The 23,474-nt window shown below is 40.9% G+C and overlaps 1 protein-coding gene across 2 annotated transcripts in view; it reads right to left on the bottom strand.

Annotated features, from left to right (window-relative positions):
- Nucleotides 1-530: 530 nt before the first annotated feature.
- Nucleotides 531-23,474, bottom strand: part of KCTD8 (potassium channel tetramerization domain containing 8) — a 172,161-nt gene continuing 149,217 nt past the window's right edge. The window contains exon 2 of one of the 2 annotated variants that reach the window (XM_048848435.2): nucleotides 531-1,834. In XM_048848435.2, the coding sequence (XP_048704392.2) occupies nucleotides 1,374-1,834 (461 nt within the window). In that variant the 3' untranslated portion in view covers nucleotides 531-1,373. The remainder of the gene's footprint in view (nucleotides 1,835-23,474) is intronic. The other variant, XM_048848436.2, reaches the window with a different exon arrangement.

Here is a 23,474-nt window from a genome sequence, read left to right as displayed (position 1 = left end):
CTTTCCTCCAAGCTCCAGCAACACTTGTATTGATTCAAAACATGTTTGTTTTAACTAGAGACTTTGTGTTATATTGAAAAAGATATTGATTTTCATATCTGGTTTATGAATTCAGTTTTTGTCTACTCTAGAGCTGAATATTCATACTAACCTCATCATTTGTAAGTGTAGTACACCCTATTATTGACATTTTGCAATCAAATATTTTAAGAGGAGTTGTCCAATAGCTGTCAGAACTGTTTTCTGTTTGGTCAGTTAAAATATTACATTAGTGCACTCCCGGTTGAGATCTTTAGCATAGCTGGTTGTGTGCTTTAAAATCAGTACCGTGGGTCTCTTGATCTTACTGAGTCTCTGTTAAAAACTCCAATTAAACTCTAGCACCCAAACATTTACTCACCGGCTGTTGAAACATATTTTCTTTGTTTTTGTTTTTTTCAATAACAGAGTAGAAGTGTTATGGAAACACTGCACAAATTGTAACAATTAGCCTTAGATCTAGTCAAAGAAGACAACGATAGCCGAGAAAATCTACCAGATGGTTCTTTTTAATAAATACATTAATGTCTTTTTTATTTTTCTCCAATGTTGTTGGCTAACATGATAACAGAAACTTTCAGACCATCAAACCAGTTTTCACAATCTGCTGTTAAGCTTGCATTTCACAGAAATAGTTCTGACAAGCACTAATAGATGAATGTTGGTGCAATAATGAAACAGTATAAGGCATATTTACACCATCCTTACATACAGAACACTGTACACACAAAAAAATCACAGATCTGGAACAAAGCAAATTCAATCCCCAAGACATTTTACGCTTATAGGCTTGGCATTAAACAAATATTTACCCAAGCAACAGACAAACCTCTTGTTCTTGTGTGATTTATTTGTAACATTGTGCTCATGCAAAATAGATATTTGCTTTATTGCATTAACATTGAAAGAGTATTGGGATTCGGTTCTGTAACCAGTTCCATCAAATTTAAAACCCTGTTTCTCTCCATCCATAGCAAGGTTGAGCCATTTTTACTGATGTCATAAAGTGAGCAGTGATCTGATGATTGGGTTTTTTATCTAATGAGTTACAAAATGACAATGAATCCCAGATGATTATAGTGTGAAAACCAACTTTCTTGATCATGCACATTTTGTTTTACTAATATAAAATGGCTTAGACCAGATTCATCTTGTATTTCTTTAATTTTTTTTAAGAAACCATGTACTATCCAACATCCACTGTTCACAGAAAGAAATAAGCAGCGGGAATCACTCTGACTGCAGAGTGGACCATAAAGAGGACAGCAGTAGGATAGTGGCAACTTTAATAAACAGCAAATGCACCAGAGATACTTCATGAGAGAGGCAATTAACTATAACCCATATTTTTGTAAGAGTTCAGACTGCCATGGCCGTTTGCGCTCTGGAAAGTAATCTGGAATATGGATTTTTTTAAAATCTTGAATACATTTTTTCATTTCTTCTTCAACACTCAGCTTCTCACATACCTTCTTTTTAGAAAGATTTGTTTCTCTAGACTTGCTAATGAGAGTTTGAAAGAGTTCACTGTTCCTGCGTTTGTCTGGTGGTGGCATCCACTGCACTGGGGCCTTCTTTGATGGACGATCCAAAGTTAGAGTATTTGGCTGGTGTGCTGTTGGCTGTTGGGTGCTGGCAGCATTTTCTTGAGGAGTGCTAGCCTCTGAATGGCTGTCACAACTAGAAGTGGACAACTCATTGCAGGAAGTCCCACTTTCGCTTCCTTTGTCTGTGACTTTGTCATGCTTCCTTTCTTCGTGTTCTTGTTTGGGAGACACTGTTCTCTGAGGTGGTCCTAAAAAAAGGGGGAAAAAATTGTAAACATTAACTAGACAGCAGCTTAAACAGAATATTGGCCTCTGTTTCTACAGTTTTTAACACTATTTTGTGATGCACTTTTGTAAGCTATAGGTCAAATTCTTAGCTGGCATAAAATGGTGTGGCTTCATTTTATTTGCTTGCACTATATCATGTTATCCCAGCTGAGAGTCTGGACCTAGCTTTCTGTTCAATAGGAAGTTAACACAATAGTCTCCCTACTGAAATATATTTCTATGTCAAGAATAAATTCTTCTCCTGGATTCTTCTGAAGGCAATGAAATGTGCATAAATCCCTCCAGGCATGTTTAAATGAGCTATTTTGCCATTATACTCCAAATAGCTTATTATGGAAAACTAGATGGTTGGAGTATTAGGAGAATAATGCCATACAATTTGCAAAACTTGTCCTTTGCTTAAGTAAAAAAGGTCCTAGGGTTCCGGTTATGTTTTAGGAAACTCTGGGTTATTTTGTTCTAACAAATATCCACTAGTCATGTATTCTGTAGATTGCACCATTGCTCTGAAGCACCAGACTCAAAGTAATACTATTCTATAGGCAGCATCATATGTGCTACTAATGGAGAGTCTCGGGGCCTGATTCTTATCACACACGTGTTTAGTATTAGTGCATGTGAGGTCTACCACATCTACAACATCTCCCTTGGGTTGTTTACCAGAGAGGCAGAAGGGAAGTTTTGTAGGTCACAAGACTTCATAGTAGAGTTGGGTGAACATATTTTTTTGCATGGATATTTGCTCAGATTTAAAAAAAAATTGAATTTGCTTTGCTTGTGTTCTTGCCCCCCTTTTGTGTTTGCTTTCCATGTATATTCTATCAAACAAATGTACTGACAGAAATGATTGATAAAACTATCTGTTTCAAGGCAATATTACAAAATATTCATGGAAAATGAACACTGGATTCCTAAATGCAATTACTTGTCCTGAAAACCTGATTCTAAGAGCTACACTCATCCAAACTGGAAACAGAAACAATCCCTTGGGCCCTATATGTTCAACCATAACTAACCAACACAGCTCAAATATGGAATTTCAGATAATGAATATTTCAATGAATTATCCACAATCTATAGACCAAGAATTATTAGCTGAAAATATTCTCTAAATAATTCTGAAAAAACAGCTGCTCACGGAAAATTCACAAACAGAAAAAACCAAACTATCTGAACAGGTTATGGAAGATTCTCTCAAGCTCTGTTTCCTACAATTAAAAAAAAAAAAAAAGTCAAGTTGGAAACACGAGAAGAATTGTGATATTACCACTTATTCATATTTTACTTTTCAGGACAGACATTTATTTCTTTTAAATATTCATAGATCAGACTCAAAAGTAGGGTGAGCATATTCAAATCCAATATTTGGCTGCTTCCTCTCCAGATGCACTGGAGTTGGCTTGGAGATTCTCTCTGTTTAGTGTATACCCTCTCTGAGCTTCTATAATTTAGCCTATTACATTTATTTCAAATGCTGCTTTTACTGTGTCTACAGTAGTGAAACTGGTAATGATCTTTCTCCTCCACTCACAGTTCTTTTATTCATACAGTATATCTCCGTTTTTTTTCTGTTTGTTTATAAATAGATTTGCTTTTACAGGAGATTGTTATACTGCAGAGTTCTCATAAAAGTTGCAAGCATATGCATAGATCATTAAGACACTCCAGGTTATCTATTTTTATGAGCTATTAAAAGGGTGTTAGGAGCAGAAGAATCTTATTACCTCCACAGTACAGAAGTTACAGCTGAATATGACACACATGGAAAAATATACAGATGGAAATAAATATCATGATAATTTGAAAATAAAAAATATTCAACACATCACATGTGTCCTAGATACAGTAATGGAAAACCTATCAGGAAACAAATAATTCTGTTAAATACACAGATTAGACAAAGTGTTAGCTAGTAGAGCTGGTCGGACAACAATGATTTTTCCAGGTTTCAGAGTAACAGCCGTGTTAGTCTGTATTCGCAAAAAGAAAAGGAGTACTTGTGGCACCTTAGAGACTAACCAATTTATTTGAGCATGAGCTTTCGTGAGCTACAGCTCACTTCAGCTCATGAAAGCTTATGCTCAAATAAATTGGTTAGTCTCTAAGGTGCCACAAGTCCTCCTTTTCTTTTAATGATTTTTCCAGCACTTTTTTTTTTTTGACAAAAAATGAAACACTTCTAATAAATACTTGGCATTTTTGTCAAAAAAAACAAAAACAAAAACAAATATCAAACTCTGATATGTTTTTTAACCAAAAAACATGTTGGTTAAAACTGGAAGAAAGCTGAGTTTTGATTTTTTCAATGATAACCTGAATGTTTTCAATGAAAATGTTTTTGTGGAAAATTGTTTTGTCAAAAAGCCATTTTTCATCAAAAAAAAGTTTTGACAACAGCTGAGGATCTGCTCCCAAAAGTTCATCAATTTTTTAAAGAAATTTATGTGCTGAAAGTGTTAGGGTGAAAACCTAGCCCCATTGAAGTCAATGGCAAAACACCAATTGACTTGAATGGGGCCAGGGTTTCACCCTGGTCTTTCTATAGTGGAAACATTATATGGCTCTAAATCTAATTTATACTAAGACTCCTTTACACTATTCTGAGACAAAAGGGATCTTAAAGTGGGTATGAATGTTATTAGGGCCCTTTCACTCTGTCAGGGCAATGTAAAGGAGCCTTAGCATAAAGGAAAATCGGGACCATAAATCATTACCCTTCTGGTAATTCAAAAATGTGAAACAGATTTTGCATTTTTAAAAATAATCTTTGGGTGAAACCATGTTAAAAACATTCAGCCCAAAAGGAAAATCTCTGAGAAAGTTTGAATATGTGAAAAGAGGGGGTTATAGAAAAAGCCCAACTGTGACCTTCGTGTTTGCTCTGAGTCAAAAGCTGTAATAGTAAAGTGCTTAAGGAATCATTGTAGAGAAACTAAAGGAAATGGTGAGAATCAGAAATATCATGAGGATTATGAAAATGGTCAAAGGCAAAATATGTCCCTTGATTTATTCCATTAGGTTTTATTATATTCAAATGATAAAAGGACAAAATGATTTTTCCATAATAATTATAGTTCTATATTACTGTACTCAGCGCAGGGGAGAGGGATCTCACTTGCCTAACATCAACGAAACCTTTGGTAGTGGTAGTCAGCTCTTCTTATTATGTGCAGAAGTGTTCAGATGTTCAGGAATGTTTATTTGTTGCTTGTACATATGGACAGTTCAAAACGAGGAGTATGTATGTGATTGCATACTTGATGAAGCCTTTTATTTTAATTTCTTTACCTGCCTTGGTATGATAAAAAGACTCACAATGTTGCTGCAGTGGGCACAATTCCTTCAGGTGAAATTACCCTTTAATAGTGTTAAGCTCAATGGTCTGTGAATGGTTATGTGGTATTTGAAGTGAATGAATCAATTTATCTTTAAGATTAGGACCACATGCCTGTGAACGATAAGTGCTTTGTATCAAAAGAAATTTAAAAGAAAAACTTGTGTCATATTTACTCCATCTGGTGTTAACCTGGAATCAAGGCAGTCTTTACAATATCTTTTACCTAAACATCTTTTTTAAAAGGTAAGATGACATGGGTGATAAGGACTCCTTGAGGAAAGTCATCTGGGTGGAGATGTTCATTCATTCATTTCCAATTACCGCCATGTACCTCTTGATTTATACATAGTAATCCTGTCTAGATATATAAAGAGGGGAATTTATTTGGTATGAGATAGGACATATAATGAACACCATTATCCAATCTAATCTTTTCTTCAGGATATCACACATGCATATTTTTTTGGATGTATTGCTTTTCCAAGAGTGTTTTTTATTAGATATAGCATTACCTACAGGGGAAAACACTGAGTGAAACTGTTTTACTGGCAAGTCACCATCTTCCAGGGAAATCAACAAGTAGTCCAAAAACTGTCTAGTTTTTATGTCTTCGTAATATGTCTGTAACTTTTTAAAAAAAATATTATGCCTATTGTGAAAAATGCCATTTCCTGGCAAGTAGGTTACACAAGGCAAGCATAAAAATAAGGGAAAATTGCAGCACTGCACATCCAACCAAAGAGAAAGGAAATACATTGAAGATAATTTACTGGGAAGATGCAGACAGCCAAAACATTGACATGGTATCTCCTCCCAAAGTGGTTTCCTACACACCCCAGAGGGTTGGGAGAATACTATGTTGGAAGATACAAGAAGAAAGGAAATGAGAGTGGGAAAAATGTAAAAATAAACCCACTTAATATAGAAACATTGAAAGACAAGTCAGGAAGAATCAGCATCCACCAATGTCTATCTACTACAAGCACAAGAAGTGCATTGAATTCAGCACACTTGGATCCTAATTGACAACCCTAGTTTAGTGCTGTAGAGCAGTGTTTCCCAATGTGTGCGTCACAACCCCTGGGGGGCTCAAAAAAGGCAAGTCGTGGAGGGTAAGGTTCTGAGACATTAAACATTTTATTACAAACTAAGCAAAGAAAACCTTGCTCCCCTACTCTCTGCATGCCCTTACTCTTGAAGGTTAAGTATTCCCTGTCTAATTCTCAAAACACCTATACAATAAATTAGATACGCTTATTGTCATCATAGACACAAATTTTATTCTTAGTTTTCTAGTAAACAGAAAGCGGTTGCAAAATTTTTGACTTCGAGAAAGAAGTCACCAACCTGAAAAAGACAGAGGACAGCAGCATCTCTCCCCAGACCCTTAGGAGAAATTCTTTTCCCATATCAAATTTGATGATAAGGTTAATCATGTATATGCAAGTAGAGCTGGTTGGGAATTTTCGATTAAATGTGTTTTCATCAGAGAATGCTGGTCTGTCAAAACTGAAACTTTCACAGAAACATTTCTGGTTCCACAAAAATTCCATCCAGAAAGTTTCCCAGGTCCAGGATAGAATAAGGAGACCCACGCCATCATAGCTCTTGCTGAACTGGAGCAGTGACTTGAACCTGGATGTTCCATGTCCAAGTGAGCTTGATAACCACTATGCTATAAAGTCAGTCTCTCTTTCTCTGAACCAATGAATATTTCATTATTTATCCAAAGTGAGATAGCTTCAACGAGAGAGATTGAGAGAAAGATGTGGGAGGCCCAGATTCAAGTCCCTGCTCTGAATCACCACCAAGGTGAATGCCCTAAACACAAGGCTATTGGCTATTCTGGAATGGGTCTCTCTCTTTCTCACTCTCACACATCTGTTTTTTTCCCACAAAAAATGTCAAAAGGTCTTGTTTCCATTCTGCTTCGTAACAAAAACAAATTCCCAAACCTCAACAATGGCTGTGGAACAGAATTCTCATTTTCCAGCCAACCCTACATGGAAACAAGAATCACCACAGTCAAGGATCTAATCACATTTACACCCCAAGTTACTTCTGATTTCAGTGGGAGCTTCCAGTTACTCAGCACATGTGAAAATCAATCCACTTACGAAGATGCTTAAATATGAATTTAAGACATCCATGTCTGAGAATCTTGGTCCTAATATTTTGTTTTAAGAAATCTTTATTCAGAACTTGTATTAATTTTTTTCCTGCTTTATTGTTAAAGGTCCTATTGTAATTTGTTCTGACAGTATAATCACCACTCTACAGTACACAAAAATCAACACCGTCCTTATTGTACCCTTTTCCCTATTTTTTTTAAATATAATTTCAAACAATTTTTATTTGTTAATTTTTTTCAGTTCCCATGCTGTTTTCTCACATTTTTCTTTGTTAGCTATTATTTTACAAGCCCTAGAAAAAATGCCTAATCTTCACCGCCCACTCTTCCATTTTTCATAATTTTCTTTCCTACAAACATGTGTAACAAAATTATGTTAATAAGAATTTGCATCATATGTCAAAACTTGCTAACAGAGACTTGGCAGCACACCAAGCATGGGCTCTGGTATTAGAAAATGGCTCACATTAGAGAAATCATGCCCTAGATAACGCTGATCTTGGCAGTCTGTATATAGTGTTACATTGTACTAATGACAGTATTGTGGGCAATATGGAAAATGCAAAACAATGGGAAATGCACTCTTGAATCAAATTCCTGCAGTACATTCAGTTATTGAGAACTAATATAGAATTAAATCAACTGGAAGAAATAGAGGCCACAGTGAATTATCTTCAGGATTCAAGAACTAGTAAGAGGGCTATAATTCACAAAATACCCATCTTAGATTTGTGTAGTTCTGTACCCGGAATACAGGTCCCCTGGATATTGGCAATTTGTCAATCTGCAAGGATCCTGTCATAGGGTCAGAAATTTCTGCTGAGAGCTTTTAGTGTTTTACTAACTACTGAATGGGGACAGTCAAGTGCTGCGATTCTTTAGAACTTCCATGTCACTAGCTTGAAATACAATTCAAACCAATTATTTCAACACTGGTGGTGCTATCCATTTCTTGTTTTATCATTAAGGTCTTATATATAAAAAATAAAGAAACAGAATATGAAACCAATGGGGCATTACATCCTAAAATACATAAACATGTGCCAATAACAACATGTGCCAATAACTATAGGTCCAAATTGCTAGATCTGTTTTATAGATTGTTCAGCACACATCCACTCTGGGTAAACAATTTCTTTCTCTTGATTAATTTTGTAAAAACAAAACCAAAAAAAACCCACCCAATTTTTATGATGTACATTTTGAATAAAAAAGGATTATGTTAAAATATGTAAAGTTACTGCCTTTAAATGACAGAGAACAATTACTGCAAGCAGAAAGGATGTATTGTACATACAGTCAGTGTGCAAATAGTATTCTATCCTCAGATAAAAAAGCACATGTGTTAAGTTCCAAAATGTGTCAATCTAATGTATACACAACCCCAAAAGACTAAGGCCTGATTCACTATTGTGCTGTTCCAGTTTTACACCTCTATATCTCCTTTGAAATCAGTGGAGTTACACAGGCACTAACCTGCAGTAACACAGTGACAAATCAGGCCTGAAATATTTAACAGAAAGACACACACGTTTGCAGAAGAAGGGAAGAAGCTGAAAGATTTGCAGTAACATAGAATTAACAGAATGTAAGGAAAAGGGATTATGGATCACCATTAAAAGTCAATAGTCATCGAGCTACTCCACAACGATATTTGAGATATCACAATATTTCCTTGTAGTTATATATACTTGTTACATGGTACCTGAAGGTGACCCAGGCACACAGGTCCAGTACAAGGCCTCTGCACCAAATAAATCCCACTTAAGGAATAAAAATAGGGCCTAGATGGGACTTATTATTATTATTTGTATTTCCATAGTGCCTAGGATCCCTAGTCTTTGACCAAGACCCCATTGTGCTAGGTGCTGTACAAACACAGAACAAAAAGATGTTCCCTGCCCCAAAGAGTGTATAAACTAAGTATAAGACAGAAACCATAGATGGATTCAGATCAATAGATGGAAGAGTACAAGGAAACAAGGAGACAATACTGATCAGCATGGTACGCAGTGACATCAGCATACCAGGGGCCGAATCGTTGTCAGTTTTTTTGCAGGCATCACAACAGAAACTGAGAGTTTGAAGGAGGATAATGAGGTAGTTTTGCAGATGTTTACAAGAAACTCTTCCCACCTGTGAAGGGCAGCATGGGAGAAAGTATAAATGCGCTTACTGGAAAATCTAACAAATGAGCGCTGGAGAAAGGTATCATGGGCCAATCAGAGGCAGGAGTTGAGTTGATATATCTATAGCAAATGAGAGATGATATGTAGGGTGGCAATAGGCTATGAAAGGCCTTGAAAGTGAAGACAAGTAGCTTGTGTTTGATGTGATAGAAAAGGGGGAGCCAGAGGAAGGATGCAGGAAGTGAAACCAGATATTATAGGGATAACAGAAACATGGTGGAATAGTAGTCATGACTGGACTACAGGTATTGAAGGGTATGTGCTGTTTAGGAAAGACCGAAATAAAGGCAAAGGTGGTGGAGTAGCACTGTATATCAATGATGAGATAGAATGTAAAGAAATAAGAAGCGATGAAATGGATATGACTGAGTCCGTCTGGGCAAAAATTACATTGGGGAAGAAAACTATTAGAGCCTCCCCTGGGATAGTGCTTGGGGTGTGCTATAGACCGCCAGGATCTAATTTGGATACGGATAGAGCCCTTTTTAATGTTTTTAATAAAGTAAATACTAATGGAAACTGTGTGATCATGGGAGACTTTAACTTCCCAGATATAGCCTGGAAGATGAGTGCTAGTAATAATAATAGGGCTCAGATTTTCCTAGATGCGATAGCTGATGGATTCCTTCAGCAAGTAGTTGCTGAACCGACTAGAGGGTATGACATTTTAGATTTGGTTTTGGTGAGTAGTGAGGACCTCATAGAAGAAATGGTTGTAGGGGATAATCTTGGCTCAAGTGATCATGAGCTAATTCAGTTCAAACTGAACGGAAAGATTAATAAAAATAAATCTACAGCTAGGGTTTTTGATTTCAAAAGGGCTGACTTTCAAAAATTAAGGAAATTAGTTAGGGAAGTGGATTGGACTGAAGAATTTATGGATCTAAAGGTAGAGGAGGCCTGGGATTATTTTAAATCAAAGCTGCAGAAGCTATCGGAAGCCTGCATCCCAAGTAAGGGGAAAAAATTCATAGGCAGGAATTGTAGACCAAGCTGGATGAGAGGTGATTAAGAAAAAGCAGAAAGCATATAGGGAGTGGAAGAAGGGAGGGTTCAGCAAGGAAAGCTACCTTATTGAGGTCAGAACATGTAGGGATAAAGTGAGACAGGCTAAAAGTCAAGTAGAGTTGGACCTTGCAAAGGGAATTAAAACCAATAGTAAAAGGTTCTATAGTCATATAAATAAGAAGAAAACAAAGAAAGAAGAAGTGGGACCGCTAAACACTGAGGATGGAGTGGAGGTCAAGTATAATCTAGGCATGGCCCAATATCTAAACAAATACTTTGCCTCAGTCTTTAATAAGACTAAAGAGGATCTTACGGATAATGGTAGCATGACAAATGGGAATGAGGATATGGAGGTAGACATTACCATATTTGAGGTAGAAGTGAAACTCAAACAGCTTAATGGGACTAAATCGGGGGGCCCAGATAATCTTCATCCAAGAATATTAAAGGAATTGGCACCCGAAATTGCAAGCCTATTAGCAAGAATTTTTAATGAATCTGTAAACTCAGGGGTTGTACCGTATGATTGGAGAATTGCTAACATAATTCCTATTTTTAAGAAAGGGAAAAAAAGTGATCAGGGTAATTATAGGCCTGTTAGTTTGACATCTGTAGTATGCAAGGTCTTGGAAAAAATTTTGAAGGAGAAGGTAGTTAAGGACATTGAAGTCAATGGTAAATGGGACAAAATACAACATGGTTTTACAAAAGGTAGATCGTGCCAAACCAACCTGATCTTCTTCTTTGAGAAAGTAACAGATTTTTTAGACAAAGGAAACACAGTGGATCTAATTTACCTAGATTTTAGTAAGGCATTTGATATCGTGCCACATGGGGAATTAGTAGTTAAATTGTATAAGATGGGGATCAATAGGAAAATTGAAAGGTGGATAAGGAATTGGTTAAAGGTGAGTCTACAACGGGTCCTACTGAAAGGTGAACTGTCAGGCTGGAGGGAGGTTACCAGTGGAGTTCCACAAGGATCGGTTTTGGGACCAATCTTATTTAATCTTTTTATTACTGACCTTGGCACAAAAAGTGGAAATGTGCTAATAAAGTTTGCGGATGATACAAAGCTGGGAGGTATTGCCAATTTAGAGAAGGACAGAGATACCCTACAGGAGGATCTGGATGACCTTGTAAACTGGAGTAATAGTAATAGAATGAAATTTAATAGTGAGAAGTGTAAGGTCATGCATTTAGGGATTAATAACAAGAATTTTAGTTATAAGCTAGGGACGCATCAATTAGAAGTAACGGAGGAGGAAAAGGACCTTGGAGTATTGGTTGATCATAGGATGACTATGAGCCGCCAATGTGATATGGCTGTGAAAAAAGGTAATGCGGTCTTGGGATGCATCAGGAGAGGTATTTCCAGTAGGGATAAGGAGGTTTTAGTACAGTTATACCAGGCACTGGTGAGACCTCACCTGGAATACTGTGTGCAGTTCTGGTCTCCCATGTTTAAGAAGGATGAATGAAAATTGGAACAGGTACAGAGAAGGGCTACTAGGATGATCCGAGGAATGGAAAACTTGTCTTATGAAAGGAGACTCAAGGAGCTTGGCTTGTTTAGCCTAACTAAAAGAAGGTTGAGGGGGGATATGATTGCTCTCTATAAATATATCAGAGGGATAAATACCAGAGAGGGAGAGGAATTATGTAAGCTCAGTACCAATGTGGACACAAGAACAAATGGATATAAACTAGGAAATTTAGACTTGAAATTAGACGAAGGTTTTTAACCATCAGAGGAGTGAAGTTTTGGAATAACCTTCCAAGGGAAGCAGTGGGGGCAAAAGATCTATCTGGCTTTAAGATTAAACTCGATAAGTTTATGGAGGAGATGGTATGATGGGATAACATGGTTTTGGTAATTAAATATTCATAGTAAATAGGCCCAATGGCCTGTGATGGGCTATTAGATGGGGTGAGATCCGAGTTACCCAGGAAAGAATTTTCTGTAGTATCTGGCTGATGAATCTTGCCCATATGCTCAGGGTTTAGCTGATCGCCATATTTGGGATCAGGAAGGAATTTTCCTCCAGGGCAGATTGGAAGAGGCTCTGGAGGTTTTTCGCCTTCCTCTGTAGCATGGGGCACGGGTCACTTGCTGGAGGATTCTCTGCTCCTTGAGGTCTTTAAACTACGATTTGAGGACTTCAATAGCACAGATATAGGTGTGAGGGTTTTTTTTTGTAAGAATGGTGGGTGAGATTCTGTGGCCTGCGTTGTGCAGGAGGTCAGACTAGATGATCATAATGGTCCCTTCTGACCTAAATATCTATGAATCTATGCAAAGAGTTGGGTGACATGGTAAAAATGATGGGCTAGGTTAGAGAATGCAGTAGTATTCTGAATGGACATGAGTGTAGCATGTTACAGTAATCCAGATGTGAGTTGAGAGCCTCAACAAGAGTAGTAGCTATGTGGATGGATAGGAAAGGCTGTATCTTCAATGTTATGCATACAGAATCACCATGATTTAGATTAAAGCCTCAATGTGAGGGCCTAGACAGAGATCCAAGTCAAAGATGATGCCCAGGTAATGGCCCTGAGTGACAGGCAAGATGATGTTATTCTCCACAGTGATCAAGAATGGAAGTAGAATGGAGGGCTTAGAGTGGGAGTGGGGAGAAGAAGAGCTTTGTTGTAGTCATGTTGAATATGAGCTGATAGCTAGACATCCACAAGGAGATGTCAGATAGAGGCTGAGATTTTAGTTTTGACAAAAGGAGACAGGTCTGGAGAAGTGAGGTAGATCTGTGAGTCACCAGCATAGAAGTGGTAAGTTGAATTTGTATTTGGGGATGAGATTACCTGGAGATAAGGTGTCAAGTGAGAAGAGAAAGGGATCAAGAAAATATCCCACAGAGAACTAGTCGGGGATGAGGAGGTTCCTTCAAAGGACACGCTGAAGGAGTGATTAAAGAGGTAGGAGAAGAACCTGGAGAAGACAGAGTCATGGGAGCCAAGGAAGGACAAGATTTTAATACTAACATGGTCAACAGCATCATAGGTGTCTGATAGGTCATGGAGAATGAGGATGGAGCACTTCTTCTGAACTTTAGCGAGGAAGAGGTCATTAGAGACTTTGATGAGAATGGTTTCAGTGCAGTGCAAGGGGCAGAAGCTGGACTGGAGAGGGTCTAGGATGGCACTGGAGGAGAGGACCTCAACAGTGATTAGAAACAATGCGTTCAATGAGCTTAGAAGAGGTGGGGTGACAGTTGGAGAGACAAGTGGCATCAAGGTTGGTTTTCTTTAAGACAGGAGAGACTAAAGTATGCTTGTATTCTAAGGGACTAGCAGGCTTCACTTGGGGCCAGCAGGCCTAGTGGTTACGCTGCATTGAAACAGTCTCTCCAAACCTTGAGATGACTCTGCTGGGCAGTCCAAGGGCGTGGCTGCCAAGCCACAGTTTGTTGCCTCTCCCAGTCCTCCAGGATCTCTCAGGAAGCCAGGGAAGAGGGAAGGATGCAGGACCCAGGCTCTCCCTCTCCACCAGGTCCCAGCCCAGGGCCCAAGAGGAGAGACGTGAGGGGTGGCTCAGTCCCTTCTGGCTGCCACTCCAGATCAGCCTGCCTTGGGCCATTTCCTACTTTCCCTGTTTCCCTTCAATTTGGGGTATGGCCCCAGCCTTCTGTTTCCACAGTCTCGGTAGTTCAGTGCATCAGCTTGGGAGAGGAGGTTTGCTTCCTAGCTCACCCTCTTAGCCAAGGGGGAAGAGGGATCCCTTTCAAGCCTTACTCACAGTCCCAGTCCTTCCCTTCTAGATTGCTCTGCCTCAGTGGCTGCAGCCTGTCTTTCTTCTTGCAGCCAGTGTCTCCTTCATGCTCCCCCCATGTCGCACTACGAGAGCTCCCTTTTAAGCATGTCCTTCGGGGGATCATGCCCCATAGCTTCTTCACCCAATACCATTCTACCACTCTTTTCACCTGAGTGTAGGGTCTGTAAACCCCATCACAGAAGGGAAAGGGGCAGGGGGCAGGAACAAAGAGAGAGAGATTAAAGAGAAGAGTATGGTAGGGGATGAGAATAGTTGCTAGGGCAATCAGGAGATGGGATAGGATGCTGTCATTGGGCAAGTGGAGGGGTTACAAGACAGCAGATGAGAAACTTCTACGTCTGTGACAGAGGAGGAAAAGGAAAGGACTTAAGTGGTGCATTCTGTTTTTTATTTATAATTTTTTATTAATGTTTCCAAATACAACAAATTTACCAAAATACTGGTCCCTTATAATACACAAAGTAAAGAAGGTTAGGATAAGGGAGGGGAGGGGAAGCAACATAGCTATCTTCAGGGTCTGTGTTAATCATAAACCTTTAAAAAGTCATCCCAAATTGACCTGAATTTTCCACCAGTCATTTGTTAGTTGCGAGATCAGCCATATCCCCGAGCCAGGTTTCAATATTTAGTGGGGACTGACTTTTCCATTTTCGCAGGATTAATTTTTTAGTAACCAAACCTGCATGTTGGAACCACACTGCCTTGTTACCAGGAAATACCCAGGTATTGGGAATATACCCAAGAATGAAACTTAAGGGGGAAAGCTCCAGCTTGGCATCCAAATATCAAATTGGTCCTTTGACCCAGTTAAGTGGTGCCTTCTGCACGGGGGTGAGTTTCACCCTCAGATATCACTGTCTAGAAACTATGGGTAAATACTAATCCTTTAATGGTGTACAGTCATGGGGCCAGATGTTCTACTTTGTCAATTTAATTCTCAAAGAGCCAGAATTCATTATTCTCCTATTTTAAAACTTTTAGTAATCCAATTCGGGAGCAGAGGCAATACATGTGATTTAATTGTCCAATGACATACGACAAAAAGTTAAAGTTGAATAATTTGCACACAACTGTGGCTGAAATTATGTTAATCTAAACTATGTGGTGAATACTTGTGACAAAAATAGAAATCACGATCAGCTCTGGTAAAAATTATTATAAACCATGGTATTTTTGTTAAAACAAAACAGATTGTTTTCTAAAGCAAATAGCCATATGTGACAAAGTCAGGCCGGATGGCTGCAAGAGGGTATGGGAAGGCAGATATGTTAGCCCTAGAATGTTAAAGGCCCTCTTCCCTATAAGCTGAGAAGGGGTTACCTCAGGTCAATTAGGAACTGGATCCAGTTAAGGGCTGCCTGAGACCTTTTAAAACCAGGAGTAAGAGAGAGACAAGCTAATGGCAGCAGGGAAGTAAGCTTCTCCAGGAAGGGAGGCTGCTTCCCGCATAGGGGAAGTAGACAAGCCTGAGTGCCTGCTAGGTGGAAGGTCTGACACTCCCAGGCAGGGTACAGGGAGACACCCAGCCCCAGCGAGGAGGCAGGAGAAGGTATCACCCTTTGTTCTTGTCTTTATGGGACTATTGCCCTTTTGTCTGGTGGATAATCACCCTGTAGGCCTACCCAGGAATTATGGCCAAAGGAGAACAGAAGGGAGGAGGACAAATGCTGCCAGAGTGGTGTGGGGCTGATCTACCCAAGGCCCACCATCGCCAGGGGAAGTGCTTGGTCCGGCAAGACGAAAGAGGTGCCTTGCCACACATGGTACAATTTGTATGAATTTATTTTTAATCCTTCCTGAAGAATCATTTTTAAAACCTAAAAGAAAAAGAAAAATTCTGGATGGGATTCTTGCAAACTGAATGTAAAGAACTACCAGATCAGAGTGGTAGTATTTTTAAAGAAAGTTGAATCTTTCACATATTCAAATGACCCCAGGCACTGGGGCTTTAAGAGAAACACCAAATATTGTAAAAGTCACAACAAACTGTTGTGTTGACAATACTGAGATAAAGGCCAATGGTATCTATATAATTTAGCTATACAAAAAGTAGGAATAAAGTAAACAAAAAATTCTACAAGAAAGTAGAATGTGAAAATTGCAGAGAAGTGTTCCATATTTATTTATAAAATTTTGCATTAGTTCTACAAACTGGAGAAACACCTAGTTCTGAGGACTATTTCAATGGGGCAAAGCATGGCATAGAGTAGATATTATTCTTTTCATTATAAGATTCCATTAGTGTTGAACAACAATATTGAAGAATTACGGAGAAGAGGAAACAACCCTGAAAAAAAGATCAGTTTGGAAACAGAAAAGATACTGTTTAAGAAAAACGTTTACATTAAAATCTCATATCTGCTAAATAAACTGCAACAATTTTCTCTCACCATAGTTAACCTCCCTCCCAGTGAAAACAGATTTGCAGGTTATTGCTATAATTCTAATAGTTCCATCTGAATTTGTCCAAAGGCACAGTCAGTAATTGTTTATACTACAGTTTCATTAAGTCAGAACTAATTTACTTTGTCTAATTTTCTTTCCCCACTTGGACCGCCATAAAGGAGGATTGGCCAGCAGGTGAAACAATTACTTGGGAATACTGACACGGAGAAAAACGCAATGCTGCAATAGAACCACTCAATGCATATTCGGAAGTAGCCATTTACATTGTATACAAGCTCATTCACTACTCTACTCACTTCACCAGTTAGGATTTTCATTCCATTTCAACAGTGATAGGTTTCTTAAGCTGTAGTTGTGTAACAGGATAAAAAGAATACAAAATATAAACAAAAACAATAGAGAAGTTTGATTTGGTATTAAAACAGATGTTTCGTCTCTCTTGTAATAGTCATACACTTTGCAACATTTACTATTTTGAAATCTCATCCATAACCCAAGAAGTGGTAGTGTTTTTTTTCTACAGTAACACAAGGAGGGCTAGTTTTAAATACCTTCCATTATTTTTAACCTTCCATCTAACTAGAGCACACAAGCCGAAGCCTGCTCCTAGCTGCAGCAGGCAGTTTTCCGTCAAGCCACACTCAACACCCTTACATAACAAACGCAGCTTCTCCATGCATAGACAGGGCTATATCATGGGTGTAGAAGCTGCATCCCCACCAGCAGATGTGCGTAGGTACAAACAATGATACACAACAGTATTATGCAGAGTGCTGAGGTAGGTAGAAATGGATGGGTGGAATCCCTAGGTAGCGATGTTAGGTGGATGCACTGAGGAATGGCCCCTACACTTCATTTTCGGAGGTCCAGTGTGTGTTCCCTCCAGTGGCTATCCCTGGATCCACTTGCTGATTTGAAAGAATGGGTGAAACCGCAAACCTTAAGAATTTGTCTAGATCCTCAGTCACTTACACAAGCACAGATTTCTGGCTGTACTCTATGCAGTGGTATAGAAAGGAGAGGGGTATCCACATGCCCTCTCTTGCTCTCCTTTGCCCACCCATTCAGAGGAACCCCTGTAGAATCATTGCATCTGACGCTCCTCAAACTTACATTTGATGTAGATCAGGAGTAACTCTACTGAACTTAATGGACTTATTAGAGTTGCCACCTCTGAGGCACAGAAAAACCAGCCAGTCTGTGAATGGGGCCAGGTCCCTGGGCTGGGGAGAACCATTGGGAGGAGCTCAGATCTTTGAAAATTATATAGATTTGGAGGGATTTAGGGATGGGCTAGGGACTCACTTCCCCATTAGCTGGTGTCTGTCCCAGCACACTGCATGCATGCAGAGTGGGACCGGGTGCTGGTCAGAAGGCCACGGCATGCTCCCAGCCATGATGTGCAGCTGGTAGATAAGATTGCTGTATAAAAATGCAGTACATTATTTCTTCTGACCGGCAACTGTCATGGCACTAAAAAAAAAATCAGCCAGGCTGCTCAAAAACTGGTCAGCAGATATCATGTAACAAAACTGTTTGGGTCTGACCAGCTGAGAAAAGTAAGGATAGTCAGAACAGAGACTAAAATTCTGTCAATCAGATGTAACAGAAAGGATTAATGATGATTAATATATCAGAATCCTTGTTTCTAATAGTTCCCTTCCATTTGAGTTGGACTCTGCAGACATTATTTTCACAACTCCTTTCATTTGGTTTTCTTTAGCCTTAAAGTAAGTGTAGTGGCCTCCCCCTGAGCCTTATGGGGAGGGGTGACCCCACTCCCCTTGGTGGACAGAGCCGAACCAGCTATGGCCCCCCCAAACACTGGAAGCAGAGAGGCAAGACAGGAAGTTTAAAAGCCGGGCCCTACAGCTAAGTTGTGTGAGAGCCAGGGAAGGGCGCAGACATCCCTCGCCCACTGCCAAGCTCTGCGCCAGAGACCAAGCTCCACACCGCCAAAGACCCAGAGGAGATGTCAGAACTGCCGTCTGACCAATACTCAGAGGAGCTACTGGGACTGCCGCTGGCCATGTACCCTGGGGAGATGGAGGAACCCCAGGAGACAGAGGTATAGTCAGAAGGGGTAGTAGGAAGTAGCCCAGGGACACCAGACATTAGTCCGGTTGGATCCCCGCTGACCCAGTGATGGAACCTTCTGCCACTGACAGGGCCCTGGGCTGGGACCTGGTGGAGTAGGGTGGGCCCGAGTTCCCCTATCCCCTGCTGTCACCTCTAGTCCCCGGGTTGGCAGCCTACCCACCTTAGGCTGGATGGCTTGCATTTGCTTATTGCTCTGCCCTGCCCAAAGGGCCAGAACCCTTAGGCCTTGTCTACACTACAGAGTTTTGTCAACAAAAGTCAGCTTTAAACCACCTCAACGAGAGGCATACAGCTTTTTGCTGCAAAGTTACATTGACAAAGTGTCCATATAGACACTGCATTTGGTTATGTCACTGTAAATGGCCTCCAGGAGATGCCCCACAGTGACCAGCCTCACCGCTTTGCTTAGCGGTCAGAACTCCACTGCCCTACACCCAGGTACACAGGCTTCTGGCCCTCCCTCTTCAAAGGCCTGGGAGTTTTTAAAATTCCACTTCCTGTTTGCTCAGCATGGACAGCTCACATTTCATCTTCCCAGCTGGTCTTGGCGACTCCACATAGCAAACACTCTCCCACTTGGAGCACACCTGAGCTGTTGGATCTGCTGGCACTGTGGGGAGAGGAGGCTGTGCAGTCCCAGCTCCACTCCAGCCGCAAGAACTTCGATACCTATGGTCAGATTTCTTGTGGCATGTTGGATAAGGGCTATGAATGAAACACATCTCAGTACCATGAGAAGATAAAGGAGCTGAAGCAGGCATATCAGAAGGCAAGGGAGTCAGCTCATCACTTTGATGCTGCGCCGAAGACCTTTTGCTTCCATAAGGAGCTGGATGCCATCCCCGGTGGCGACCCTATCTCCACCATCAAGAGTACCATGGACACTTTGGTGGGGCTGGAGACAGCGGACGGCAGACTCAACCCCGAGGATGAAATCATGGATGAGGAAGTCGAGTCAGAGGACAATGGGATCTTTTTGAGTGGATGCTGCTTGGTTATACAAGGTAGAGCTGTCCTTTGGTTTGTATATTCTAGAAAAGGGTGAAGGGATAGAAATGTACAAGTCTAGCTATGTTTGTGTGTGCTTCACATTCTCCTGTGCAGCTAAGCAGTGTGATGGAACAGTGTGTTAATGCACAATGAGATTTTACGGGAATCTTCTAGAGAGATCTCTATGCAACTTTCCTGGAGGTACTCATCAATCCTGTGCTGAAGGTTCCTTGGCAGAGCTGGTTTGTTCCCTCCCCTGTTGTAGAAACTTTCCAATGCCAATTGACAATCACTTGTGCAGGGACCAAAGCAGCACACAAGGGACTGGGTCTGAAGCCTCACACATGCAGGAGATGCACTTTTGCATCCTTGCTTACCCTCAGGAGTGAGATATTGGCTTCAATGACCCTGTCGTGGAAAATGGTGGCAGAATTTACAATATTGTCCCTACTCGCCTGCAGTCACCCCCTTAAAAAAACACCAAGACCCTTTTCCCCATCTTGAGCACCCTCCCATCCTCCCGGGCCGAACTCACCATGTTTAGGGCATTTGCCGAGCTGTGTGCTTGCCAAGGGACAGTGAGAAACTGATTTGTATTTTAAAAAGAGTGCATTTTATTATAATTATTTGATGCTGTGCATGCACTAATAATCATGCTTCTGTTTATTGTTTCTTTTGCTTCTGCAGATACGGCCTTCAGGGGAACCCCATACACACTGGCCGAGCACCTCCACCAGATAAGGAAGCAACCAAGAAAGAGCCAGGAAGACATGATTCAAGAGGTGCTCCAATGATCAGAGGCCAAAAACCAGAATGCAGGGCATGAGCAAAGACTTTAAAAGAAAATTATAAAATAAACAGGCAGGACAGAAAGGAGAGCCAGGAAGGAATCTTAAGGAGCCTGGAGCAGATGGAGGAGCAAATGGAAATGTTGAAGTTCCTAAGCATGCTGCAGGCAGAATTAACGTGTGCTCAGCCCCCTACCTGCAGCTTATACAGAACTGCTTTCTATGCCCTCCCCAAACTCCTCCCACACATTCCTTGCAATTTCCCAGTCAGTGTTGGTACCCTGTTCACTCCACCTCTCTGGACAGTTTTCAAAAAGATAGCTGGACTTACACACAGATATAAGAGCCTACACTGCCCTTCATTGTTATCCTCCTTTTCCAACAAGCTTTTTGTGTGTTTTCTTAATTGGTATTTAATAAAAACATAATCTCTAAAAGATAACCAATCTTGATTGGTCTCCTACACACAGTGGTTGCTGCTAGAATTAATACACAGTGGCAGTTTGATCATTTGCTGAATACAAATCATGGTCAAGAAGCAATCATCAAAATTTTCATGCAAGACAGCAAGTTAACAAAGCATGACAAAATGCTGTATAAAAAGACACATTAGTGGAACTCATTGCCAAAATGGTACCTTAAAGCCTCCCTGATTCAAATAGTGTCCGCATTGTGCCCCTCCAGTTCCCCTGGTATCTGGTTGCTCAAAATCAGCTGCCAGTCGATTTGCCTCCACGCCAAGAGAAACTTTTCATCGTTAGACTCACAAATATTATGAAGTGCACGGCAGGCTGCTATGACCATGGAAATATTTTCCTCATTTAGGTCTAACCTGTCATAAAGGCAGTGCCAACATGCTTTTAATCTGCCAAAGGCACATTCTATGGTCATTCTGCACCTGCTCAGTCTTTTGGTGAAGCGTTCCTTACTGCTGTCCACATTTCCTGTGTAAGGCTTCATGAGCTGTGGGAGTAAGGGGTACACTGGGCCTCCCAAGATCACTATGGGCAGTTCAACATCCCCCATTGGAATCTTCTGGTCTGGAAAGAAAGTCCCTGCTTGCAGCTTTCTGTACAGGTACGCGTCTTCAGGAGCACTGGCGTCATGCACTTTCTTGGACCACCCCATGCTGATGTCAGTAAAATGGTCACAGTGATCCACAAGCGCCTGCAATACTATTGAGAAGTACCCCTTTCTATTGATGTACTGTGGAGCCAAAATAGGGATATGCGTGCCATCTATCACCCCACCACAGTTAGTGAATCGCATTGCCACAAAGCCATCCACTATTTCATGCACATTGTCAAGAGTCACAGTCCTTCATATCAGGATGCGATTAATGGCCCTTCACACTTGCATTAACATAGCCCCAGTGGTGGACTTCCCGACTCCAAACTGATTTGTGACTGATTGGTAGCAGTCTGGAGTTGCCAGCTTCCACACAGTGATTGCCACATGATTCTCCACCAAGAGGGCAGCTCTCATTTTGGTGTCCTTGCACCACAGTACTGGGGTGAGGTGGGTTTCCCAGGAAGGTGGGTTTCTGCATCTGAAAGTTCAGCAGCACTGCTCATCATCCCAAACCAGCATAATGATGTGATCCCACCACTCAGTGCTTGTTTTCCAAGCCCAAAAGTGACGGTCCACCATTTGCAGTTGCTCCATGAATGCCAAAAGTAATCTGGTGTTTTTTCTTTCCATGGCACGGAGCAGGACAGGTGCCTCTGATTCCTGTTCAGATTGGGTGCTCACGACATACTGCATGACCAGACACAATGTTGTTCATAACACTGACCACAGCAGTAGAGAGCAGTGTAGCATCCATCCATTCAGACAGAGATGGCGGGTGCACAGTAAACAGGGGCCATTGAAAAATGCCCTGAAACACAGCGAGAAGTCCATGGAATAATGCGATGGAAAAAACTCCATCATGGGATGTTGAGCCCGTACCCACGATGCACTGTGATCCATTCCGCTTTCCCACAACTCCTAGTTGCAGAAGATGGGGAATAGCACACTGCTCTCTCTGTCGCTGCTAGAGCACCAACTGCAGATGTGCTCTGCTGACTGAAGGAATGTTGTGTGAACATGCTCAAGCGATGCAATTATATCGTTTTTTTATCATCAGCGTAACTTGAGTCAACAAAACTCTGTAGTATAGACAAGGTGTTTGACTGCTTGTTGCTCTGCCCCACCCAGAGAGTGAGAGCCCCTGACTGTGTGTGCTGTCTGCTCCAGCCTGAAGGCTGCAACCAAAGACTGCTCATTGCTCTGCTTCACCCCGTGGGTCAGGGCCCTTAGACTGGCAGTTGCTATCTACCAAAGCTGGAAGGCTTTGGGCTAAAGACTGTTCTGCCCTGACTTGAGGGTCAGGCCTATAGACTGTGAATAGCTGCCTGCCTCAGTCAGGAGGCCAAGCCAAAGAATGTGTGCTGCTCTGCCCTGACCAGAGGGACAGAGCCCTAGTCTGCTAACTGACACCCCTCCCCCTCCGTTACCGTGTGACACAGTGAGACAAAATGGCCTTGGAGCCTGACAGGGAGGAACACCCACAGAAGCACTATAGTGAGCTTAAACAAAACTGGAAAAAAAGAGAAGAAAAATGTGCGGATATGGAGTCTGACGTTTGTTGCATGAGATGCTATATCTAATGCCCTGTTAAGAGTTAGCTTTCTGTGGTGTTCTTAAATATGCATGCACAGCAGGGCTCCGGAGCTGCTTGTGCTCCAAACAAGGTCAGAGATGAGAGATGAGTTTTTGGCAGGATTTCGATTACAAAATGAAAGCTTTAGGATTTCCCTTCAAAGAGCAGATGCCCATAGGTGAAAATCACATCTGATTTGGAAGATGATGTATTTCTA

The sequence above is a fragment of the Caretta caretta genome, chromosome 4 (genome assembly GCF_965140235.1).
Source record: "Caretta caretta isolate rCarCar2 chromosome 4, rCarCar1.hap1, whole genome shotgun sequence".
Classification (NCBI taxonomy): domain Eukaryota; kingdom Metazoa; phylum Chordata; order Testudines; family Cheloniidae; genus Caretta; species Caretta caretta.
The sequence above is the reverse complement of the archived record's forward strand: the minus strand, read 5'-3'. Positions and strand labels throughout refer to the sequence as shown.